This window comes from Vulpes lagopus, chromosome 2, assembly GCF_018345385.1.
Source record: "Vulpes lagopus strain Blue_001 chromosome 2, ASM1834538v1, whole genome shotgun sequence".
In the NCBI taxonomy this organism is placed as follows: domain Eukaryota; kingdom Metazoa; phylum Chordata; class Mammalia; order Carnivora; family Canidae; genus Vulpes; species Vulpes lagopus.
Window position 1 is genome coordinate 158,988,245 of NC_054825.1, and position 16,381 is coordinate 159,004,625.

Sequence of the window (16,381 nt, forward strand, 5' to 3'; positions counted from 1 at the left end):
GGGTCCTGAATCAGCTCGGGTTCCAGCTTCCTGCTCAGAGGGGAGTCTGCTTCTCCCTCTCTTCTCTCTCTCAAATAAATAAATAAAATCTTCTTTTAAAAAAAAAAGTATGATGCTTTGTTCAGTGTGGATGTTTTCGCATTGATTTTGATTGTTTTGGAAAGGTATTGCATTGACGTATTCCTTATGTGAATCACTGTGGATTTTGCTACATCCCCTAAACATAGCTCCCCACCCTAACCCCAGCCTCCCGGGACTCGGGGTTCGCTGTCATCATCATCCCCCTCTTCACCCTCCTGGAGCCCCGAGGCCACAGGTGGCCCCCTCCCATGCCCCTCCAGGTACCAGTGGCCACCAGCTCCAGCTGGTCGCTGGGGGGAGACCAGAGGGTCCCGTTCTGGTAGGAGCAGCGGTAACACCCAGCGAAACTTTCCTCCATGGTCTTGATGAAGAGGACAGGCCGATCCTGGTACTTCCGGGACCTCAGCTTCTCCAGGCGGTACAAGTCCACGTCTGGAGGCCCCTGGCAGTGGATGGTCACCTGCGTCTTCAGGGGTGCTAGGGAGCTAGGCAGAGCCTGGAGGGAGGGCTTGGGCAGGGTACCTGGAAGGGAAGCAGAATTTCCAAACAGACCTCCTCCTGGGTGCTCCCCTCCTCCCACCCTCCTGGCCCTTGTGCAGGTACCCAGATCCAGAGGATTCCAGGGGAAGGACTCACCAAGCTGTGCTTGCACCACCTGCCCCAGACACAGCCCTGAGCAGAGAAGAAAAGCACCACCTGCTAGCATCTCCTGGAGGCCACGCTTCTGCACGCAGAGCAGGTAATGCCACATCTTCAGGCAGTCACTTTCTTCTGTCCTCATTCGCTTAAGGACACACACTCACATAATTTGAGTGCCAGAAGAAGCCAGCCACAGAAGGCCACATATTGTATGATTCCATTTATCTGAAACATGCTCACTAGGTAAATCTGCTCAGACATGGAGAGATTAGTGGTTGCCAGAAGCTGGGGGGTGGATGGCAGGGGCATTGAGGAGTGATTTTCATGGGCATGATTTCCTTTTAGACTGATGACAGTGCCTTAGAATGAGATAGAAGTGATGGTTGTATGCATTGTGAATGTACTAAATGTTATTAATGATAAAGTTTATGTTGAGTTTGTTATTTTATTACAATTTTTAAAAAAACAGTCACGAATTCCTTGCCCCTCCTCCCCATGCACACACTGGTTGACAACTGTAAAGGGAATTATCTCCTCTCTGGAAAGGGGGCTGTGTGCAGGATGTGGTCTTTATTTTTTTTTTCTCAGCTTTATCAAGATATAATTGATATACGATACACAACATTGTGTAAATTTAAGGTGTAGGTGTTGATTTAATACATTTATATATCACAAAATGATTACCACCACAACATTAGCTAGTACTTCCATCCTTCTGTCACATAATTACCATTTCTTTTTTGTGGTGAGAACATTTTGAATGTTCAGCAACAAGGTATTCTTGGCTATAATCACCATGCTGTGCAGTAAGTTCAGATAGGCTCTCTTGCATTGTATCATGTCTAGAGATCACTGGCTGTCTTAATCATGAATTTCCCATTGTTTTCATTTTTTGTTTAAATCAATATCCTGCAATTATTATGATTGTGCAAACATTATTCACACCTCAGGAGTGTAGTATTGCACCAGTATATTTTTCCTAATTATTTTCCCTAGAACCAATATTTGTCCAGTTTAGTGCCTCTGCATAGTTTTTCCTCGACCCTGTGTCTAATTCTTTCCACAGTTCTAAATAGCCTCCCCATGTGTGCAAAACACCTATCAAACCACATAATCTATAGATTCCATTTTCTGCCTTGCAGGTAACTTTGCTGCATTTTGCCTTCTACCTACTCTACATTGACCAAAGCTTTTCTTCTTTGAAGCTGAACTTTTTTTTGTTCACCTTTTTTGTTGTGTTGGTAGCATTCCCCATTTTAGCCTTGCTAGGATTGCCAGATTTAGCAAATAAAAACATAGGACTCCCACTTAAATATGAATTTCCGATAAACAATGAATTTTTTTGTATAGTATGACCCATGAAATATAATGGTATATACTTAGACTTTAAAAATTATTTGTTGTTTATCTGAAATTAAATTTCACTGAGCATGCTGTACTTTACCTGGTATGCGTATGCACGCTCATGTGTGCACACCTGCTGGAAGGAGAGGCAGTTATTGTTTCCATGATAAACGTAAGGAAACTGGGCAGAGAGGCTAAGCAGTTTCTTTTAGCTCGCACAGCCAGGAATTGTCTGAATCTGGATCGTCCCTGACTTCAGAGCCCCGGGGGTGACACACTTGTCTCCAGCCCCCTCTGAGCCTCTGTCCACACCAGGTTCTGCTCCCTGTACCCAAGCTCTACCCACATCTTTGTCCACTGCCCAACACAACCCCACCTTGGTCCTTTTGTGGGTTTCTACTCCAAACTTCTAACAGGACCAGAAATACTCCCAGCACCCTTCTGAGCACTTCTATATGGACTCTGAATCACCACAGTACTACTGGTTAGGGACCATAATTAGTCCCATTTCATAATCGGGCCATGGAGACGAGACAGTATCCTGTCCACCATCCTACAGCTGGGAAGAGGTAGACTCAGACACCAGCCACATATTTTAGTTACCAACAATGTGAACTTGGCACTAAACTCAAATAAACTTAGTTTATTTGATCCCTAGATGTGTGACCTAAACAAGTTTCTAAACTGCCTCTGAGCCTCAGCCTTCTCCTCTGTAAAATGGGGGTATTGAGAGGGCCTACCTTGTCAGTATCTAGCCCACAGTAAGTGCCACATGAGTGTGTGTTAATGACTGACTGACAGGCGGTTTGTGCTCGTGGTTTGTTTTCTTATCCACATAATACAGCTGTTCCTTCCTGCTTGGCCTTGGAGCTTCTGTCCTTTTAGCAATAAGGCTCTCCTGAATAAGGAAACTGTGCACAAGACCTGCAGGAGCAGGCAATAAAAAAACACAAAACCCTACCACCAATCTCATTCTGAGAGACTCTTACTCCAGCCTTATGGAAGTATAAGTGGCAAAGAAAAACTGTCTATCTAGGGTATCTGACATGATGATTTGATAGATGTACACACTGTCAAATGATCACCACAATCAACCTAATTAACCCATCTTCCACCTGGGATAGATTGGTTTGGTTTGGTTTGGTTTGGTTTGATGAAAATGCTTAAGATCTACTCTCTCAGTAAATTTCAAGTATATTCTGTAGTATTATTGCCTATAGTCACTGTGCTGTGCATTAGATCCCCAGAGTTTATTCATCTTATAACTAGAAGCTTGTACTCTGTCCACCTATCTCCCTGTTTTTCCCCTCCCCTAGCCCCTGGCAACCACCAGTCTACTCTCTGCCTTAGTGAGTTTGACTTTTTTAGATTCCACATATAAGTGAGATCATGCAGCATTTTCTTTCCATGCCTGGCTTATTTCACTTAGCATAATGCCCTCAAGGAACATTCGTGTTGTTGCAAATGGCAGGATTATTTTCTCCAGGGCCATCAGGTTTGCTGACAAATCTATAATCTACTCCTGATGTCACCAAGTCCACATAAAAAAAAAACTTAAATAGGGATGCATGGTGGCTCAGCGGTTGAGCACCTGCCTTTGACTCAGGGTGCAATCCCATAGTCCCGGGATTGAGTCCCACATAGACTCCCTGCATGGAGCCTGCTTCTCCCTCTGCCTATTTCTCTGCCTCTCTCTGTGTGTCTTGTGAATAAATAAATAACATCTTTTTTAAAAATTAAATGAATAAATAAATAATTTTTTAAAAACACAGTGTATAGAGACAAAGTTGTAGCCAAAACTGGAAGACCTGTTTATTTCCTGGCCTAACCAAGAAGGGAATAGAACAGAATAACAGACAAACACCACCTCCCAGGTCCCAGTTTTCCCAACCAAGAAATGAAGGGGCCCTCAGAGGTCACCAATTGCCCTGAAATTCATTTCTGATGCAATTTTTTTTAACATTCTTAGTCTCATAGCCTACTGCTTGTCCCTCAGCATTTCCCAGATCAATCCTCAGTACTCACCAAGACACAGAAGGGCAGGCAGGGATGGGGCCATGGTTCTTCAGCCCATCCAAAGCTCTGTAACCCAGGAGGGAAGCTGCAGGGGCTGGAGCAGAGACACCGGACGTGATGAAGATGCAGAGCCCTCTCCTCCCTTCCTGGATCTGCCTGGCTTTTCCTAAGTGAGGATCATCAAGCTGGAGCCATGCCCTCAGTAGAGTGACTTGCACACAAGCTCACAGAAGCTCATTTATCTTCTGTCACCAGCCTAGAGCCACACCATGTCTGCATCTTCAGGCATGGAGTAGGAATATTATCTGATGGATCTCATTAACAGGAACAGTTTCATGGAGCTTCCCTTGGGAGGGGTGACATTTGAGATTATACCTGGTGATGAGAAATATTCCTCTAGGATTTTGATGGAATCTTGTCTCACACTTAGATCTCTCATCCATTTTGAGTTTATCTTTGTGTATGGTGAAAGAGAGTGGTCCAGTTTCATTCTTCTGCATGTGGATGTCCAATTTTCCCAGCACCATTTATTGAAGAGACTGTCTTTCTTCCAATGGATAGTCCTTCCTCCTTTATCGAATATTAGTTGACCATACAGTTCAGGGTCCACTTCTGGATTCTCTATTCTGTTCCATTCATCTGTGTGTCTGTTTTTGTGCCAGTACCACACTGTCTTGATGACCACAGCTTTGTAGTACAACCTGAAATCTGGCATTGTGATGCCCCCAGGTAAGGTTTTCTTTTTTAAAATTCCCCTGGCTATTCGGGGTCTTTTCTGATTCCACACAAATCTTAAAATAATTTGTTCTAACTCTTTGTAGAAAGTCCATGGTAGGGATCCCTGGGTGGCACAGCGCTTTGGCGCCTGCCTTAGGCTCAGGGCGCGATCCTGGGGACCCGGGATCGAGTCCCACGTCAGGCTCCCGGTGCATGGAGCCTGCTTCTCCCTCTGCCTGTGTCTCTGCCTCTCTCTCTGTGACTATCGTAAATAAATAAAAATTTTAAAAAAATTCTTTAAAAAAAAAAGAAAGAAAGAAAGTCCATGGTATTTTGATAGGGATTGCATTAAACGTGTAAATTGCCCTGGGTAACATTGACATTTTCACAATATTAATTCTGCCAATCCATGAGCATGGAATATTTTTCCATCTCTTTGTGTCTTCCTCAATTTCTTTCAGAAGTGTTCTGGAGTTTTTAGGGTATAGATCCTTTACCTCTTTGGTTAGGTTTATTCCTAGGTCTCTTATGCTTTTGGATGCAATTGTAAATGGGATTGACTCCCTAATTTCTCTTTCTTCAGTCTCATTGTTAGTGTATAGAAATGCCACTGATTTCTGGGCATTGATTTTGTATCCTGCCACGCTGACAAATTGCTGTATGAGTTCTAGCAATCTTGGGGTGGAGGCTTTTGGGTTTTCTATGTAGAGTATCATGTCATCGGCGAAGAGGGAGAGTTTGACTTCTTCTTTGCCAATTTGAATGCCTTTAATGTCTTTTTGTTGTCTGATTGCTGAGGCGAGGACTTCCAGAACTATGTTGAATAGCAGTGGTGAGGTAAGATTCCATCAAAATCCTAGAGGAGAACACAGGCAACACCCTTTTTGAACTTGGCCACAGTAACTTCTTGCAAGATACATCCATGAAGGCAGAAGAAACAAAAGCAAAAATGAACTATTGGGACTTCATCAAGATAAGAAGCTTTTGCACAGCAAACGATACAGTCAACAAAACTAAAAGACAACCTACAGAATGGGAGAAGATATTTGCAAATGACATATCAGATAAAGGGCTAGTTTCCAAAATCTATAAAGAACTTCTTAAACTCAACACCAAAGAAACAAGCAATCCAATCATGAAATGGGCAAAAGACATGAAGAGAAATCTCACAGAGGAAGACATGGACATGGCCAACATGCACATGAGAAAATGCTCTGCATCACTTGCCATCAGGGAAATACAAGTCAAAACCACAATGAGATACCACCTCACACCAGTGAGAATGGGGAAAATTAACAAGGCAGGAAACAACAAATGTTGGAGAGGATGCGGAGAAAAGGGAACCCTCTTACACTGTTGGTGGGAATGTGAACTGGTACAGCCACTCTGGAAAACTGTGTGGAGGTTCCTCAAAGAGTTAAAAATAGACCTGCCCTATGACCCAGCAATTGCACTGTTGGGGATTTACCCCAAAGATTCAGATGCAATGAAATGCCGGGACACCTGCACCCCGCTGTTTTTAGCAGCAATGTCCACAATAGCCAAACTGTGGAAGGAGCCTCGGTGACCATCGAAAGATGAATGGATAAAGAAGATGTGGTTTATGTATACAATGGAATATTACTCAGCCATTAGAAACGACAAATACCCACCATTTGCTTCAACGTGGATGGAACTGGAGGGTATTATGCTGAGTGCAGTAAGTCAATCGGAGAAGGACAAACTGTATATTCTCATTCATTTGGGGAATATAAATAATAGTGAAAGGGAATATAAGGGAAGGGAGAAGAAATGTGTGGGAAATATCAGAAAGGGAGACAGAACATAAAGACTCCTAACTCTGGGAAACGAACTAGAGGTGATGGAAGGGGAGGAGGGCGGGGGGTGGGGGGGAATGGGTGACGGGCACTGAGGCGGACACTTGACGGGATGAGCCCTGGGTATTTTTCTGTATGTTGGTAAATTGAACACCAATAAAAATTAATTTATTTAAAAAAAATAAAGTGGATTCTGACTTCAAAAAAAATAATAAAATAAAATAGTAACAGTGATAAACTGAAAAAAAAAGAGAAATATTCATGAATGAAGAACAATACGTTCAGCATTGCCCCAAAGCCTTGATGAGGCAAAGAGCCTGGCATTTTCAAGTAAGTGGGAAGTGATTAATGTGGCTAGAATCAAGAAGCATAAAGCTGAGACTGAAGAGATTATAGGGGTCAGATCAGGGTATCCCAACATTGGCAGTGTTTACATTTGGAACCGGGTGCCTGTTGGAGTGGGGGTGGGCTGTCTTGTGCTTCTGCGAGGCTCAGCAGTATCTCTGGCCTCCATCCACTAGAAATCACTAGCACAACTCCCCCTCCAGTTGTGATGACCAACAAGTCTCTGGACATCTTCAGATGTCCCCTGGGGGACAAAACCACGGCCAGTCAAGAACCACTGGGTTAGATCACTGAAGGACTCTGAGGACAAGATAAACTTGGGTGCACAAATATCTCTGTAAACCTACTCACTTTTCAGTCACTACTTCGTTGACCCTCACACAAGACTGAGAAACAGGTGGACCTTTAGTCCCATTCAAACAGGGAAACCTGAACTTAGAAGAAAATGTATTTTGGGGGTAGCCCGGGTCGCTCAGCGGTTTAGCGCCGCCTTCAGCCCAGGGCGTGATCCTGGAGACCTGGGATAGAGTCCCATGTCAGGCTCCCTGAATGGAGCCTGCTTCTCCCTCTGCCTGTGTCTCTGCCTCTGTGTATGTGTGTGTGTGTGTGTGTGTGTGTGTGTGTGTGTGTGTGTGTGTCATGAATAAATAAATAAAATCTTTTAAAAAGAAAGAAAATGTATTTTTCTAGTTAGAGCTTGGGTTCTGGGAGCTGAATAATCGATTTCCTTTGGTTTAGCACAGGCACACATGCATCTAAGTAATCACTCTCTTCTGTAATTCATCTCTGCCCTATGGTTCTCATTTTGATTCTCCATCTCCAAGGAGCAGCTCTGAAATAGTCCATGTGAATTCATTCATCCCTGCAAAGCTTTATTTTGTATCTTTTAAATTGTATTGTGTAGTAAGTTGTGTAATGCTGTGGAAGTCATTGTCTTTCCATTGCACACTCAGCATTTTCAGACCATTCATAAGTCTGCAGAACAGGTACTTGCTTCAACACATTGGTCCTCTCACTGTCCCAATGATGGACAGCCACATTATGTCCAAATATCTCTGCTGCAAACAATGCTGAGATAAATATCATTCCTCATGTACCCCTCTGGACATATGTGAGAATATCTTTAAAATATGTATCCAACAGGAAATTGTCAAATCTTGAGTTAGGTGCATCTTCAATTTACTCACTGCCAAATGGCCATCCAGATTCTCTGTACTGGTTCCTTCTCCCACAGCAGTTCAAGAGGGTCCCCATACCTCCACACACACCCAAAACCTGCAGTTGCCAGCCTCCTAATCTTTGGCAGTCTGATAACGTGTTAGTTTTCCAAAACTGCCAAAGTATCACTAACTGAGCCACTTACATACACAACAGAAATGTATTGTCTCATAGTTCTGAGATGAAAGTGTCTGTATGGATGGCTCCTTCTGAGAACCAAGAGATAGAACCTAATCCAAGCCTCCGTTCTTGCTTCCAGTGGCTGCTGGCAAGCTTTGGTGCTTGTTGGCTTGTAGATGCATCAAGTCCAGTCTCTGCCTCCAGGTTCATGTGGCACTCTCCCTGTGTGCATGTCTCTGCCCAAATTTCCCTTTTTTTTATTAGGACACAAGTTATATTGGATTAGGAGTCTATCCTATTCCAGTATGACCTTACCTTCTCTTAACTAACTACTTCTGCAGTGACCCTATTTCCAAATAAAGTCCCACTATGAGGTAATGGTGGTTAGACTTCAGTGTATGAATTTGGAGGGGACACAGTTCAGCCCACAGCAGGTGGGTATGGAGTAATATCACATCATTGTTGTCATCTTCTTTTCTCTAATTTCTCGTGAGGTTGAACATCTCATCACATGCTTTCCTGAGCTTGGAGTTTTCTCTCTGTAAAATACTAACGTCTTTCTGACTTAGAGAATCATTTTTTAAGATTTTATTTATTTATTCATGAAAGACACAACGAGAGAGAGAGAGAGAGAGAGAGAGGCAGAGACGCAGGCAGAGGGAGAAGCAGGCTCCATGCAGGGAGCCCAAGGGACTCGATCCCGGGTCTCCAGGATCACACCCTGGGCTGAAGGTGGTACTAAACCGCTGAGCCACCCAGGCTGCCCTAGAGAATCACTTTTAAATGTGTACATGATCATGCAGCCAGTGGCTGCAGAAGGAGAATTTGAACTCAGGTTAGCTCATCTACTCCAGAGTCTATACTCTTACCTGATAGACTGTTCCACCAAAGGTTAGCCATCTCTCACTCCCTACTGTCTTCCATATTATTTCCTCCCCTCAGTTATTTCTATTCACCAACATACATACTGAATTCTCCTCTACTACTTCTACCCCTCACTCCAAACCACCTCTCCAATTCTCACTATACGTGCCATTAGCTTTCTACTCTATTTCCTTTTGTCAAAATTTATTGAAAAAGTTACTGTTAATACCAACCTCAGGGTCTCTCTTCTCATCCATATCTTTTTTAAATTATGTTCTATTTATTTTAATTGCATAATTGAAAAGAGGAAACTCATCAAAACCAGGGGGAAACCATATATCTCTCTCCACACACTCTCTACACCACTCCCCTCCTCTGGGTAACCCTTCCTGTGGCCAAATTGTTTTGTTTTGCAATTTGGTTCTCTCACAAAGAAGCTTCTTTATTCATTTTCAGTACTTTGAAGGCTTTGGCTCTCAGCAACACCTAGAACATTGGGCCGAAATGCCATTGAGAACTTCCTCCCTGCCCAAATTGACTTTCACTTCATGACTTTCCTTTGTATTTGGTACCAATGAGGGCTCTTTAAACATGCCTAGACATTATGTCTGCTCAGTGACCCAAAGCATCTTTACACCTGCTCCTGTGGGTCACTCCACTTTGCTTTCTTTTTTTAATATATTTTTAATTGAAGTTCGATTTGCCAACATATAGTATGACACCCAATGCTCATCCCGTCGAGTGCCCTCCTCAGTCCCTGTCACCCAGTCACCCCATCCCCCTACCTGTCTCCCCTTCTACTACTCCTTGTTCATTTCCCAGTTAGAGACTCTCATGTTTTGTCACCCTCTCTAATTTTTCCCACTCATTTTCCCTCCTTTTCCCTGTAACCCCTTTCACTATTTTTTATATTCCCCATATGAGTGAAACCATATAATGATTGTCCTTCTCCAATTGACTTACTTCATTCAGCATAATACCCTCCAGTTCCACCCATGTCGAAGCAAATGATAGGTATTCATCCTTTCCGATGGCTGAGTAACCCCTTTGCTTTCTAAGGGCCAGATCACATGGCTTGCCTTGCTCAGTAGACCAGTAGTTTCAGGAGTCCTTGAAACTAGAAGCCTATCTCACTACTATGTATATCCCCAGCACAGATCCAAGGAAAGTGTTAACTTCTGTAAATATTTGTTGAATATACAAGTGGATGGGTAACTGTACAAGGAACCAGCAATCTGTTGAGAGATATTTGATCGGTCCTGGAATTTCTTTACAGTTGACAAGTTGACTCTAGTCTTGAGTCTTTGGGGAGCTACAAGCTGATAGCTTGTGTTGAGGGACATAAGTAGGACACCCCATTGAGCTGCACCTTTGTTAAGGCTCACTTGAATACTGGAGTCTACATGAGCAGTCCTGGCTCTGCACTCAGGACAAGGTGAGGGTGGCATACACACAGGGCTGGCCAGAGAAGTCCTCATTAGTTCAGGAGAAAAATGTTTCCACACTCCTCTGGTGTAGCTGAACATAGGTCACCTCTTGAGTGTCTTCCTCTATAGGGTCCTGTCAGCACAGAAATACAAAGTAAAAAAGACACACAGGGCTCGCCAGAGAAGTCCTCATTAGTTCAGGAGAAAAATGTTTCCACACTCCTCTGGTGTAGCTGAACATAGGTCACCTCTTGAGTGTCTTCCTCTATAGGGTCCTGTCAGCACAGAAATACAAAGTAAAAAAGAGAATCTGTGGAAGGTGATTAGAGCAGGAGAAGAGGTAGCTGAGGAGAGACTCACATGCATGTCCATCTGTCTGTCCTCAAGTTGGATGTCCTCCAAGACATCATCTGCAAGGAGAAATGTGGGGTTAAGCCTCCAGAGAGACCCTGAAAATTATCCAATCCTGTAATCAGTATTTCAGGGATGGCTGACTGAAATATGCAAGGCAATGACACCACATCCAGAAGGGTGGTTCCCCCCCCCCCGAACACTTCTCTGCTCCCTCCAGGATGTCTTCTATCTTCCCTGAACATATTCTTTCCCCCAATCTAGCTGCCCCTCATTCTCACTCCCCTTTACATTGATTTCTTCCCGGAAGTCCATAACTGGGGTGTCGCTGAGTAAAAGGATATAAAAGTATTAAGGCAGGTCTGAGAAATAAGATATAACATTTTCTATGAGGGAGAGTCCAAATTCTCCTCCCTCTTACACTTCACCTGGTTCTTGGTCTCATTGTCAATGTTTCCTGTGGAAAGCCAGCAATTGGTGTTGGTAGGGGACCCACCAAAGCCCTCCCTGGTTAACCCTCCCATCTTAAGACATACCATGTTTGACCCAATGACAACATCAGCAGAGGAGGAAGAGGAGAATTAAGACAACAATGGCCAAGACCCCAATCACAATGGGAAGGTATCCATTTTCAGGGGCAAGTGGGTCTAGGAATTAATAAACAGTAAAGATCTGTTATTGAGTTCTTGTTGGATTAATTTATCCATTCAATAAACATTTATTGTGTGCCTTCCCTATATGAGGCAAGTTTTTGGACATTTGGGAAACCGTAGTAAGCATACCCAACAACAAAATCTATGCCTGTGAACCAATGCATAGAAGTATTTTTACACATAGAGATAAATTCTAGGATGAGACCATTTACACTGCATTATAAGAAAAGATTTCTTTAAGTCAATTGGAAAAGGACAAACATTGTATGGTCTCATTCATTTGGGGAATATAAAAAATAGTGAAAGGTAATAAAGGGGAAAGGAGAGAAAATGAGTAGGAAATACCAGAGAGGGTGACAGAATATAAGAGACTCCTACCTCTGGGAAACTAACAAGGGGTAATGGAAAGGGAAGTGGGCAGGGGGCTGGGGTGACTGGGTGACGGCCACTGAGGGGGGGCACTTGATGGGATGAGCACTGGGTGATATGCTATATGTTGGCAAATTGAACTCCAATAAAAAAATTTTAAAAAAGAAAAAAAATATATTTCTTTGGAGGATGAGCCCTGAAGATAAGAAACACCCAGATCTCTGAAGTGCAAGGAGAATTGCACTTCAACATAACCAAACTCAGAGGTAAGAAAGAGGTGACCCACATGCAGAAAAGACAAATGGTGCATGAAGGGAAGAGTAGCTCCTGATAGAGGTGGAAAGGTCAGGAGAGATCAGCAAAAATCCAAAACTATAGAGCAGAGTCTAGATTTAAGTTTAAATGCAATAATGAACCACAAAGGGGCTGACAAAAATACTGGATTTTCTGTGTGACATATGGACTTAAGGGACCAAGTGGAAAGGGCTGCAGGGTGCGGTTGTGTCCTAACAGTGTGGTAGTGGTGGAAGAAAGAAGGAAATGGACTTGACTTTTTGAGGATAGAAATAATGAGATTTGAGATTTGGTGATGGAATATGTGGGCATTGGGAGCAGAAGAGGAGCATCAAATATCACTCTCAGTGATGTGATCATTGGAGAGAATGGATGGCACCTACTGAGATGGGAGGATCAGTATAAGGAGGAGGTTTTAAGATTTGTCCATTAAGATCCCTGCTGAGATGCTTATTAGGTGTCTGAGTAGATATCCAATAATCCATGAATATGATATCCATAGGAGCGTTTTTTACTGGAGTGATAAGTTGGCAGCCATCAGCAGATACTGAACAACTAAATCAGGTTATCTTTATTCCACCCAGCACCCCTGCCTTCAGGCTGGTCATGCACAAACTTCTCCAGGCACCACTACCCTTTTCAACTCTATCCCTGCCATTTTCTCCTCAGGTCCCTGCCTCTATTCCTAAGCCATGCACCCCCCCATAATTAACCTGTAGTTCCCAGAATGCACCAGGCAAGCCCATCTCATACCTGTGCTTCCATCGCCTCTGCTCCCCTGATTGGACATGGTTCCCTCCCTTGAAACCATGAAAACTCTCAGCCAACTAGGAAAGTTATGGCTTACAGAACTCCACCCCCATCCACCAGGATGGCCAAACTGCCCCTGCCTACATAACTCTGTAGGATCTTGACCATAAAGCCATCTTGTACATTGTTCTGTAAACTTTCTGCATTCTCTGTTGTCTTGGTGACTAATGAGAGACAGCACTATGGTATCAGAATCACCCACAAAATTTTGTGGCTGATAGAGAGCTCATGAAAATAGTCTTGAATGAAGAAACTAGTATGGCCACTCCTTTCACTTTTTCTGTCGCTATCAGCTACTTTTTTTTTTTAAGATTTCATTTTTTTATTCATGAGAGACACAGAAACATAGGCAGAGGGAGAAGCAGGCTCACTGCAAGGAGCCCAATGTGGAACTCCATCCCAGACCCCGGGATCACACCCTGAGTCAAAGGCAGACACTCAACCACTGAGCTACCCAGGCATCCCTGTCACTATCAGCTACTGATGACACTCAGTCACCTACCCATTTGCAGAAGGCACCACCTAAGGAGAGGACTAAGAAGGGTATGAAGGATGATGACATACCCACACATTGCATGGTGCACCCACCTCTCACTCTGCTTCTCAAGAATCGCCACAGAGCACTTCTGTGTACATGGTTAAAGACATTTCTTCCCAAGGAAAATATTCTTATATGTATGCCAATTTGTCCTAATCAATATACTAAACTTCAGGGTCTCTAAATTGAATGGAGTGATTGTAGCAGGGGTCCTCTTATATGCCAGACAGCCTACATATCATACAACATGGAACAGATTCCTCACATCACACATCACGCAGGACATCCTTGAGCAGAGAGCAGAAAGGTAACAGTCGGCATCTTTCCTCACTTGTGACCAAAAGCTTAACAGGGTTGCTAGGTAGGGACCATCTGTGGGAGGAGATTTTAGAAGAACCACAGCATTTATAGGTACCCCCATGGGCAAGAGTCATGGGGGATATAAGGTAGGTCTTATGGTTCTGAAGTAAAAATTCCTGGGTAGAGGCATTTCTTCCATCTTTAGACAGATTAAAGATGTGGTAGTATTGAGATGCTTGACAAAGGAGGGCCACATTCTCTCCTAAGGTCACATTGGGGCCTGGAGAAGCAGTTAGGGAGGGTGTGTCCTTGTATACACCTCAAAGGGAAGAGAATCTCTTATCATTAACCACACACAAAACCACCATTCTCTTGTTTGGCCCTAAAAGAAAGAAGAAAGAAAGTAGGTGAAAGTCAACTATTGCTGCTATACGGTGATCACAAGAACAAGACAAACAAACCAACACTTTTCTTTAAGATTTTATTTATTTATTCATGAGAGACACAGAGAGAGAGAGGCAGAGACACAGGCAGAGGCAGAAGCAGACTCCACGCAGGAAGCCCAATGCGGGACTTGGTCTGGGGTCTCCATGGATCACACTCTGGGCCAAAGGTGGCACTAAACCACTGAGCCACCCAGGCTGCCAGGAAACCAACACTTTTCAATTTGCCCACAACCCAGGACCAGAGAGTGGCCATATGCATGGAGGGGGAGCTGAGTGTCTATCCCCATGAGATGTGGTCCCTTTTGGGACTCCAGCAGCCTCCCTGAAGGGATATGGGACCAGAGTCAGGACACAGAGAGTGAGACCCCAATGGATAAGGTGTAAGGACAAGGATCTATGATAGACGCACTGCTGGTCCAATGTGTGGAGCAGCAGAGATGGAAGCTGGGCTGTGCCCTTGGGGGAGTCCCTTACCTGACATCACCAGATCCATTGAGTCACTGGGTCCTGACCAGCCTCCTCGCTTCTGGTACACAGAATAGTAGATCCCTGCATTGCTGTATGTCACAGGCTGGATGAAAAACATGGGAAGTCCCTGAGTTCCCTGTGAGATTCTGTTGTACCATGTGACAAGAAGTCCTTCTCTTAAGTAGCTGCCATCTGAGCACTCTGGGAGGCCTCTTGCAGTAGATGGTCACAGAACTGTCCTGGGGAATCACAGCCCCTGGGGATGTCCAGATGGAGGGCCGTGGTAATAATAATCATGGAAGACAAATTGGACATGAAGCCCAAACATCCTGATGTCAGGAAACCCCTTTTCCTCAACCCCAGGATGTGAGAGACAACTTCTACCACCTCCACTTTAACCTCTGTCTGCACTTTCTAATCCCAGGACCCCAGGATCACAACCTGAGCCAAAGGCAGATGCTCGACCACTGAACCACCTGGGTGCCCCTCAAGTGCCCTCCTTGATGCTCATCACCCAGTTACCCCATCCCCCCACCCTCATCTCCTCCAGTAACCCTCAGTTTGTTCTCTAGAGTTAAGACTATCTTATGGTTTGTCTTCCTCTCTGATTTTCTTATTTTATGTTTCCTTCCCTTCCCTTTTCCTATGATCCTCTGTTTTGTTTCTTAAATTCCATGTATGAGTGCGATCATATGATATTTTCTTTCTCTGACTGACTTATTTAACTTAGTATAATGCCCTCTAGTTCCAACCACATCATTACAAATGGCAAGATTTCATTCTTTTTGATGGCTGAGTAATATTCCATTATATATATATATACACCATATCTTCTTTATCCATTCATCTGTCGATGGACATCTCAGCCCTTTCCATAGTTTGGCTAATGTGAACATTTCTGCTATAAACATTGGGGTGCAGGTGCCCCTTAAAATCACTATATCTGTATCCTTTGGGTAAATACCTAGTAGTAGTATGATTGCTGGGTCATAGGCTAGTTCTGTTTTTAGCTTTCTGAAGAACTTTCATATTGTTCTCCAGAGTGGCTGTACCAGTTTACCACCAACAGTGCAAAAGGGCTCCCCTTTCTCCACCTCCTCACCAATATCTGTCATTTACTGACTTATTAATGTTAGTCATTCTGACTGGTGTGATGTGATATTTTGTTGTGGTTTTGATCTGTATTTCCCTGATGCTGAGCAATATTGAGCATTTTCCTGTGTCTGTTGGCCATTTGTATGTCTTCTTTGGAGTAATGTCTGCTCATGTCTTCCACCCATTTCTTGACTGGATTTTTTTATTTTCTGGGTATTGAGTTTGGTAAGTTCTTTATAGGTTTTGGATACTATCCCTTTATCTGGTAAGCCATTTCTCAACTCTTTAGTTTTGTTGACTCTTGCTCTGCAAAAGCTTTTTATCCTGATGAAGTCCTAATAGTTAATTTTTGCTTTTGTTTCCCTTGACTTTGAAGACATGTCTAGCAACAAGTTGGGGTAACCAAGGTCAAAGAGGTTGCTGCCTACATTTTCTGATGTAGGATTCTGATGGATTTCTGTCTCACATT

At 43.6% G+C, this 16,381-nt stretch overlaps 1 protein-coding gene across 1 annotated transcript in view; it reads right to left on the reverse strand.

Annotated features, from left to right (window-relative positions):
* GP6 (glycoprotein VI platelet) overlaps positions 1–14,935 on the reverse strand; it is a 36,358-nt gene extending 21,423 nt beyond the window's left edge. The window contains exons 1-7 of the mRNA XM_041733918.1: positions 14,824–14,935; positions 13,935–14,183; positions 11,361–11,396; positions 10,949–10,998; positions 2,165–2,245; positions 718–865; positions 346–603 (exon numbers count right to left, since the gene is read on the reverse strand). Coding sequence (XP_041589852.1) covers positions 346–603; positions 718–865; positions 2,165–2,245; positions 10,949–10,998; positions 11,361–11,396; positions 13,935–14,183; positions 14,824–14,935 — 934 coding nt within the window. The remainder of the gene's footprint in view (positions 1–345; positions 604–717; positions 866–2,164; positions 2,246–10,948; positions 10,999–11,360; positions 11,397–13,934; positions 14,184–14,823) is intronic.
* Positions 14,936–16,381: the final 1,446 nt, after the last annotated feature.